A 10,102-nucleotide genomic window follows, 5' to 3' on the forward strand; every position below is an offset into this window, starting at 1 on the left:
CCTTTGATATTCTCTTTAAACACCCAAAATTTGTTTTTATCCATGGTGGTATTGCCTAGAAAACGTGAATCATCTACACTTAGTCTAGTAAACGGTTACAGGTAAATTAAAATTTTGTTGCCTGGAAAAGAAAAAAAAAAAAAAGAATTTCCATGAATAATTCTTTAGCTCTGAGACTACTGAAGAATGTTTCCAAGTATCTGTTCTCCTCCTCCTTCTCCATATTATAAAGACCTTCAAGTTTTAGCTGGGCACACGACCCAAAAGAGGATCTATAATTTCCCAATTTTCCTTGCAGCTAGGTGTGGCCATGGGACTGAGTTTAAGCTAATGAGTGGATGTAAATGAGCAAACTTCCCGACCTTAGATGGCAGCATTGACAAGTCTATTCCTATTTTTTTTAAGTCTTTACTGAATTTGTTACAATAATGCTTCTGTTTTATGTTTTGGTCACGAGGCATGTGGGATCCTAGCTCCACGACCAGGAATTGAACCCACACCCCCTGCACTGGAAGGCAAAGTCTTAACCACTGGACCACCAGGGAAGTCCCAAGTTTATTCCTATTAATGAGCATTTTGCCCCTCCTACCCTCAACGTACAAGATAAAAAGAGACCTAATCAGATATGATAGAAGGTCAAGCCAAAAAATCAAAATGATCAAGGACGCCCTTTGAAATGTGGCCTTCTGTGCCCAATTGCTAATGATTAACCTTGCCCTTAATACTCAGCCATAAAAAAGAATGAAATAATGCCACTTGCAGCAACATGGATGGACCTAGAGGTTATCATACTAAGTGAAGTAAACCAGACAGAGAAAAACAAATATCATACAATATTGCTTATATGTGGAATCTTAAAAAAAAAGATACAAATGAACTTATTTACAAAACAGAAAGAGACCCATAGACACAGAGAACAGTCTTATGGTTACCAAAGAGGAAAGGGGTGAGGGACAGATAAATTAGGAGGTTGAGATTAACATATACACACTACTATATATAAAATAGATAACCAACAAGGACCTACTGTATAGCACAGGGAACTATACACCTAATATCTTGTAATAATCTATAAGAGAAAAGAAATTGAAAAAGAATCTGAATCACTTTTGCAAAAAAACACTTGCTCTGACTACATCATGATTTCAGATTTTAACTAACTATAGCAGGAAGCCATCACGAATAACAAGATATTTTTAAATGTTGTGTGTCTGATTTTTAATCTCACCTTTTTAACATTTCTGCTTTTCTGTATATTTATGGTTTGTAAGGTACATCATACACTAGTACAGTATATGATAAATAATTATATTAGGGAGGACTTCCTCAAAATTTTTTTAACCAATGAGGGTATGAGATTAAAAGAGTTGGGAGACCAACTGGTTAAGACTAGGATCAAAGACTTTAGGGCCCAAATGTGATGTGAAATACTGGATTGGATCTTGGAAGAGGAAAGGGTCATTAAAGAAAAAAATGGATGAAATCCAAAGAAAGTCTGGAATTCATAGTAATATACAAATGTTAATCTCTTAGTCTTGACATGTACTGTAGTATGTAAGACGTTAATATTGGGGGAAAATGTATGAGGGGTATGAGAATTCTCTGTAATAACTTTGCAACTTTTTTACATTGAATATAATCCCAAAATAAGAAGGTAATTTTTTTCCCAAGTCATTGAGGTGAAAGATGACATACATTAGATGACTGCAGTTCATTCTTTCTTTCTTTCTTCCTTTGTTTCTTTCTTCCTTCCTTCTTACCTTTCTTCATTAAATATTTTTGGCTGTGTTGGGTCTTCATTGCCGTGTGCGGGCTTTCTCTAGTTGCAGCGAGCGGGGGCTGCTCTTCGATGCGGTGCATGGGCTTCTCATTGCGGTGGCTTCTCTTGTTGCGGAGCACAGACTCTAGGCATGCAGGCTCAGTAGTTGTGACCCCCGGGCTTAGTTGCTCCGTGGCATGTGGGATTGTCCCGGGCCAGGGATCGAACCCGTGTCCCCTGCACTGGCAGGAGGATTCTTAACCACTGTGCCACCAGGGAAGTCCCCACTGCAGTTCCTTAAAATGAACAATGAATGTGAATAAAGATTTGGGGAGCATCAGTGGGGAAAAAGTCTTTAGGGCTGGAAGGCATGTGAAAGCCAGACCTTATCATGATGAAGGAAGAGCTATGAGTCTCCAACTCATCCCATTCTTGACCAAAATGGAAGTGTGGTCTCCATCTAAGTTAAAGTCAAGACATAAGGTGGCAGAGAGGTGAAGGTGGCCCACAGCCGGAAGGAAACAAAAGAACATGCCTGGATACTTCTTTTCCAAGCTCACGGATGTATGGCCGGTGTTCCCTACACACATCCCATTTCCTTTCACACACACCCATCTGCAAGACATCTGTTTTCCCCATAAAATGCCATCCTGAAACCTCTATAAACAAGGAAGAGGGAGGCCCTGAGGTCACCAGATTTCACCAACTGTCCCCACTCCAAAGCAGTGTGAATTACAGTCTTATGGAAATGGCATTCTCTGCCTCCGTACTGGATCTGGTAAAAATTTCACAACCTCAGATCCCAAATCCCTGCAGTTCCCTCTACTGCAAAGCCCCCTCCCAACTCCCACCTGTTTGTTTGGCTAACAGTTCAACTTTGAATACTTATTTATTTATTTTATTATTTATTTATGTATTTTGGCTTTGCCAGGTCTGAGTTGTGGCATGCAGGACCTTTTAGTTGCAGCATGAGGGCTTCTTAGTTGCAGCATGCGGGATCTAGTTCCCTGACCAGGGATTGAACCTGGGCCCCCTTCATTGGGATTGCCGAGTCTTACCCGCTGAACTACCAGGGAAGTCCCTAACAGTTCAACTTTGAAGCTGATCTTCCCCAAAACTGGGTTTGGCACCGCCGTGAGCCCCTAAAACACCCATTTCTCATTCCTAACACACAGTATCGAAAGCACCTGTTTATTGTGTATCCCCCAGCCTAGACTTAAACTCCTTGAGAGTAAGGAATGTCTTTTTCATCGTTTCAGCATGAAACCATCAGAGCCCAAGGCCTGACACAGTCACAGTAAGATTTGTTCAATAGGTATGCCAAAAATCAGGGCCGGGTCCATCATCTTTGCCAGGGAAAGATTTTGGAAAAGTGGAACTCTTCCACATTCCACCTCTTAGGAGGGCAACAGGGCAGAATCTGTCAAAATTTAAAGTGCAAAGTCCCTGGGACCCAGAAGAAATATTAACACAGGTGTATAACAATGTCAAGTTCAAAAGAGGTCCAAAGCTTTTTCTGTTTATTTTGGCAGTGCCCGGCGGCATGCGTGATCTTACTTCCCCCACCAGGGATTGAACTCATGCCCCCTGCAGTGGAAGCTCAGAGTCCTAACCACTGGACCGCCAGGGGAGTCCCTAAAACTTTTCTTATAATAGAGAAAAGGGGGGAACAATTGGTGGTATTATTTATGTATTTAATTTATTTTTGGCTGCATTGGGTCTTCATTGTTGCGTGAGTGCTTTCTCTAGTTGCTGCGAGTGGGGGCTACTCTTCGTTGTGGTGCACGGGCTTCTCATTGTGGTGACTTCTCTTGTTGCGGAGCACAGGCTCTAGGTGTGCAGGCTTCAGTACTTGTGGCACGCGGGCTCTAGAGCGCAGGCTCAGTAGTCGTGGCACACAGACTTAGTTGCTCCATGGCATGTGGGATCTTCCCTGACCAGGGCGCGAACCGGTGTCCCCTGCATTGGCAGGAGGATTCTTAACCACTGCGTCACCAGGGAAGCCCAGTGGTATTTTAAAATATGACCACAAATTCCATGACACTCCCTCCAAAAGGTGAGCCTAATTCCCCACGCCTGGCGTGTACTCAGGACTTGTTTCTAATATATAGAAAAAGGCAGACGTGATGAGGTGTGCCTTCTGACCCTACATCATGAAGCCACCACAGCCTCCTCCAGAATCTCTTGGATTGCTTACTTATCTGGGGGAAGCCCTTTGCACACGCTGAGGTGCTCCATGCAGTGAGTGCCTGAGGCCTTCTGGGAAAAGCCACTGAGGACACCATCTTGGAAGGGAAGCTTCAGCCCCCATAGAGCCCTCAGATGACTGCAGCCCCTGCAAATATATTTTTTCCTGGGGTATCTAGATGGCAACTTCATGTGAGATCCTGAGCCAGAACCATCTGGCTATGCTGCTTCCAAATTCCTGACCCACAGAAACTTGGAGATAATAAATGTGTATTGTTTTCAGCCACTAAGTTTTGGGGTAATTTGATATGCAATAGATAATTAATACATAACCTAATTTAAGAAGGTATTGCCTATATTCAAATGGAACTATGTAGCCACACATGCAAAATCGATACCTAATTATAATGGAGATCCTTCAGAAGCACTGAAAAAGGTGATGTCAATCATCCTACGTTGTGACACTGTGGAAAGCTGTCCACGGTATTTTGCTAAATGGGGAAAAAAGCAAGGGGCAGAAGAGTTTGTAATCATTTTCCGTGTGATCCTACTTTTGGAAGAAACAAAGTCTTATCTGTGCTTCTGCATAGGAAACAGTGGCAAGGGGCCTTCTTTAATTCATTTCAGGTTGTTTGGTTTTCTTCTAAGAATGCTTTACTCTTGAGATTCTTTTTTTTTTTTTTTAAACAAAGGAAGAAAATGATTAAGTGAAAGAACTAAGATATCAGTCAGTGCCTATCCCTGGCATTAGCCCTAATTCCCCTGATTCAATAAACCTCCCTTTTTGTCAGCTCTTGGTGGCTTTGGTCATTCCAATGGGGGTTGACAAGGCCAGAGACCTCTGGAGGCCCCTGAACATTTCACTCAGCCTTGAACCCAATCCTGAGCCTGGGTTGAGGGCTATGGGGGTCAGGGGCTCTGGGACCCAGTTTGAAAACCACCTTCCTGGAGAAATGGGACACCATATGCTGTACTTTATCACTCTCCTCTGGCTTCCTTTGGTAAACAGTTCCACTACCCAGATGAGTGTATTACATTTATACAAGAGGGAGGAAACCTTTTACTGCAGCCGCAGAATGCCAGGAAAAGGTAAGATGATGGTGGATGACTTTCCATGGCCTGATTCCAGCTGTCAAGGAATGTTCTGCATTTTTAGGACTTTTGGAGAGCCTTGCAAAAAGATCATCTTTCACTGCCCTGGAGTCTATGGAGCACAATGAAACTAACGTTTGGGTTGCTTTTCCTTGTAAAAGCTATTCTTTAAAAAACAGCTACTTACTTATTTATGTATATGTACATGTGTGTATATGTATGTATTTGAGTTCTCAAATATGCACGCACGGATGGAGAAACTTGATTTGGCATTTCTGGTAAAGGGATCCATGGGAGAATAATGTATCCCTTCATCCATTTCTACTTTGCTGGTTCACCCAGCACTTTTGTGTAGACTCCCTGAGAGGCAGTGTAGTGAGGTGCTCAGACAGACAGGCTTGGGTGTAAATGGCTTTCTGGGAACTTTCTGGGAGGTGAGTATTTCTCTAGATCCTAATGAGAGGTGGTTACATAGAAGTAAATGTTTATCACAACTCACTGAACTCTTTACTTATCTGTCCATTTTATAGTATGTCAATTACACCTCAATTTCAAAAGGGAAACTCTAAGTCTTCAAAGATCACGTCCAAGGTTCCTGCCAGAGGTTAGGAAACCAGTCAGGTGAGATTAGGAGGGCCACAAGGAGGCTACAGGTGATGAAGATAGAAATACAAAGAGCGTTGACAAGCATCAACAGAACTTGGTAACTGAACTACAAGGAGGCCAGGCTGGAGGTGGCCCCAGTGGAGCCCATTCATTCAAGAGAAGTGAATGAGCTGAACTTTGGAATCTACTGCTATCAGAACACAGACTGATAAATACATTGCCCAGCTACGGAGCCAAAGAGGATATCTCCCTCAGAGTTGCCTCTACAATACACCCCACACCCCACTGACTCACAACCGAACTGTGATCATGCCTGAAAAAGGAAATGACTCACTTCTAGATCCTGGCACACAGGGTAGGCAACAAGCAATCGGAATTCCAGGACTCTCAGAAAAAAGTAAAAAAGGAAGTTCAGGCAAGGGGCATTCTCAGTGAGGATCCCGGAGGAGGAGGACCTTCTGTCATCCCCTTTCCCAACCAGGCGAATGCAGTTTTGATTACCACTACTAATCCACTTTGCACAAGGAATCATCTTACACACAAAATGTGCTCCTGGAAAGGTTAGAACTATTAAAACATCTTAAGGCCCTTTAAAGAACAATAACCCCCTTCCCTGGATAACAAGCCTTCCCCTGGCAACAGTTAATCAAATATTTGCTTGTCATAGACACCTGAAGACCCCACCAACAGGAAGACCCCACTACTACCTATTTCTATCTGAACAGCTGGCCGACAGCTCCAGACAGTGTTTAAATGAAAAGTGAATGGATTTCACCATTACAGGGAATGGTCAGCTGGGAAATCAATCCCATAGCCTTGCTCATGGGGACGGGGATGAGGAACAGTGAGCACCAAGGGACAGCACATCAGATGGGTGTCTCCACAGCAGGCAACACAGTCCTGAACAATGGGTCAGAACTAGGCCTGTTTCAAACACCACAGCCCAAAGAAATCACACCTCTTTCTTGTTTTCTCCCTGTTCCAGAAGCAAGATTTGGGTTTTCCATGTCAGTTTCATTTGAATTTCAGCAAAAGCAAACTGGAGCTCCCAATCCCTTATCTCTGGAGATGCCTAAAATTACATAAGCACTGCACCCTCCCTTAGGAAAAAAAACCAAAAAAACTAAACTCTAGCCCTTAGACCTCTCCTGTCACGAATGACAAGTCAGGAACAACATTATCGAAACAGAAAAGGGGAATACACATTTCTGCTTTTTCTCCAGCACACAAATGAGGTGGTAAACACTTTCGATGTTTTCCTTCCTGTTACTGAAGACAGCGGTTGTGCAGGGAAATCAAAATAATACATGGAATCATTTTCTTGAGAAAGAAATGGCGGGAGCTAACAGACTCAGCGGAAAACGAACGAGACATCCTTTTACCAGTGCTCTTTTCCACAGGAGGTGTCGCCAAGGTATTTTCTCCAAGGGTGATCTCGATGGTAGATTTTGTTGCCTTTGGGGAGGGGTAGCCTGTTTCTATCACTGTTCACTGCTGGCTACTTCCACAGTGTCTTAGCAACACATGGTCTCTTTCCTGACAGCGGGGCAGAGTATGGATGCTGTTAATGTACTTAGTGTGGAACATGAAAGGCCATCCAAGCACTGAGCAAAAAAGGCATCTAGAACTGGGTCTTGTCAGGGGAGGAACCCTACAGATAAGAGCAGGAATACTGTGGAAAGACAGAATGAGGCACATATTTCTCTTAAAGATTTGCAGTGCCCTGGAAGACAAATATGCTTGGCAATGATCAATGAATAACCCTGGGGCCTGCTGCCAAAGCAGACACAACTCTTAGCGGGACCACTCTACTTTCTGAGTTTGGATGTGTCCTTGGCATATTTGAGGTTCCACACACAGCTGTTAACTGATTTGGATCTGGCTAAGGGAAAGCATGCCGTTAAGATCCCAATTACTTCCATTCCCAAAGGAAACAGACAAGAAATTCCCTCCCCCTCGGGGGCAAACTGCTACAAATGTATGTGGTTGTGTTAACACCAGAGAAGATACTTAGTAGCTGCCAGCTCTCGGGAGCCTGGGGAACACACCAGACGATCAGCCTCCTTGAGACCCAAAATACACCAGATCCTCCGCCACCCAGTGAAAGAGGAAACTGAAGCAAGCGACACATCTTGCTCGAGACTTCACTGCCATCATTTCCTCTTAGGAATGGAGTGGATCGCGTGTGAAATACAGGCTAATCAAGTGTCTCTTGACCAAGCCACGCTCCCTTTGCTTCACACAACTGAATGGCCGAATTATTACAGTAATCCTCTACCATGTGCAACCTCCCTTCCTCTCCTCCCAGAGGACACCGATGTGTCACAGGTACTGATTCCAAGAGTTCAAAGCCACCTCCCTGCCAATAAAAAGGAAAAGCTTCCTGCATCCTGTTAATCAGACAATCCCAATCCTTTTCTAGGCCCAGCTGGTCGTAAGTAGGAAAAGGACCATTTCTCTATTTTCCAGAGCGAGGTCAAATGCCTCTGGGAGCCAGCAGACAACTCAGGATGGTGCATCAACTAGCCTCTTGCCCAAATCTAAATTTCAAACCCTCTAAAACGAAATGCTGTCATGTGGGCAGCACAGCTGAACCCATTCAGCGCCTCTGAACAAACACGTTAACCCGACGGCCATGAGGGTGGCCTGGGGGGCACGTCTGCGAACATGTCCCGGGCGGGGTGGGTGAGGGCGGCCCCCGAGGACAAAGCGGGGACGAAGGCCTCGCCACAGAGGGGAAAACTGAGGCCTTCGCCGAGGGGGCCGCGGCGCTCGGCGGGCGCCTCGGCCACGCTAGCAGAGCTTCTCCAGGGGCCCGGGACGTGACGCCTCCTTTGTGACAGAAGCTGGGACCAACCTGAGGAATCTCCTTGGACGTCCTCACCGAGAACGAGGTGCGCCGCTAGTCTTGAGCCTGCCCCGCCCGGCGCCGCGCGCGCCTCCGCAGCCACCGCTTCCCATTGGCCAAGGGGAGTGGCTCGAGGCTCGCCTGTTCCAATGGCGCCCTATGGGAGCTCGGGGGCGGGGCTGAAGGCGGTGGCCTTGGGAGGAAGTGTGGTGCGGGGTCCGCGCTGGACGCGTTCCTCTCCGTTCCGGGAGCCAGCAGCGCCCTTGAGTCGCACAAAGCCAACTTGCCCGCCGCCGTAACCTCTGAGGGTGAACCGGCGCAGGGGCGCGCCCGCAGACTACCCTGAGCGTGCAGCCAGGGACCAGGCTGAGCAGCCGGGTTTCGGGTCACTCTCACCCCTAGAATAACTCTGGGAGGGGGTCCCTCCCCCCATTGGTGGAGACCCGCGTACCCGGCTCTAAGACAAGAGGGTCTGCAATCGGGTGGAGACTTGTGGGGAAAGTCGCATCCCGCATTCCCCTGACTCCCCAGACCCCTCAGACCCTCCCAACCCTCGCGCTCCCCTTAGTGCTCCCTGCAGCCATTTGAGAAGGATTTCATGCCATTTTCCCACAAGTCTTCCAAGGGTGGAATGATTTTTCGTTCTCTTACCCTGCAAAAAGAAATTACCAAGGGGCTCTCCTAGTTCGCAGGCTCACCCCTACCCCGCGCGAGCTTCTGGAGCCAGCCTTACCTGCACCCGCAGTCGCAGCGATGAGCAGGGCGACGGCCCAGCGCAGTCCGCAGCCCGCAAGCCTCATGTTCCCAGCCTCTGCCTGTCACGCCCCGGGCCGGGCTGCTGTCCGCTGTGTCCGCTCTGTAAACCCGGGCTTCGCGCGGCCCTGACGCGACTGCACGCGGGGCCCCAGTCATTTGCAGCATTTCAATGTGAGGTTTCCCATAGAGGGAGGAGTTTGCAGTGGGGTGATTTTCAAACATCTTCACCTCACTGCGAGAGGAGGAGTTTCGAGAGGAGGAGTTTGGAACGGCCGATGTGACATGGGCTCCTTAACCCGTGAAGCCCTGACTCGGATTCCAGTCCTTTCCAAAGCCGCTTCGGGACAGGCTGCCGGATGTGTCCCATTTGGGTAGCCCCTGAAGAGAGGAGTCGCCGCCACGCCCACCCCCAAATGGAAATGCGCGTCTCCTGAAGGATCTCCCTTACATTTCACTCCACTTTTAATTGTTACGTTCTCTTTGGTGCCCAAAGGAGATTAGCAACCACCTGTCCTTCTAAATCGTCTAATTGGCCAATGACATCTCCCCTCTGACTCAAAAGGAAAAAAACTAGAGATGCTGGAAACTACAACCCCCTACCTCTGTCTCTCCTTGCCTTTTCCTTTGTAGGAATTGTTTATAGATTTTAACTGTTTTGTCATATATAGTCTTAGAGGGTTCTTCCAAATCACCCCATAAACAGTTATTAATGAGGCATTTAAATAAAATCGTCACGAAAGTACAGCCAAAGACTGATTTTGTTTTGTGGAATCCAGCACTTGGATGAATTATGAGCAAAAACATCTCTAAAATCAATTGACCCAATACCTGGGGTCTGGACATAAATATTGATT

At 46.4% G+C, this 10,102-nt stretch overlaps 1 protein-coding gene across 1 annotated transcript in view; it reads right to left on the bottom strand.

Moving 5' to 3' along the window:
• Nucleotides 1–9,437, bottom strand: part of LDLR (low density lipoprotein receptor) — a 35,301-nt gene extending 25,864 nt beyond the window's left edge. The window contains exon 1 of the mRNA XM_065874261.1: nucleotides 9,226–9,437. Within this exon, the coding sequence (XP_065730333.1) occupies nucleotides 9,226–9,292 (67 nt within the window). The 5' untranslated portion in view covers nucleotides 9,293–9,437. The remainder of the gene's footprint in view (nucleotides 1–9,225) is intronic.
• Between the last annotated feature and the right edge of the window lie 665 nt (nucleotides 9,438–10,102).

The sequence above is a fragment of the Phocoena phocoena genome, chromosome 3 (assembly GCF_963924675.1).
Source record: "Phocoena phocoena chromosome 3, mPhoPho1.1, whole genome shotgun sequence".
In the NCBI taxonomy this organism is placed as follows: domain Eukaryota; kingdom Metazoa; phylum Chordata; class Mammalia; order Artiodactyla; family Phocoenidae; genus Phocoena; species Phocoena phocoena.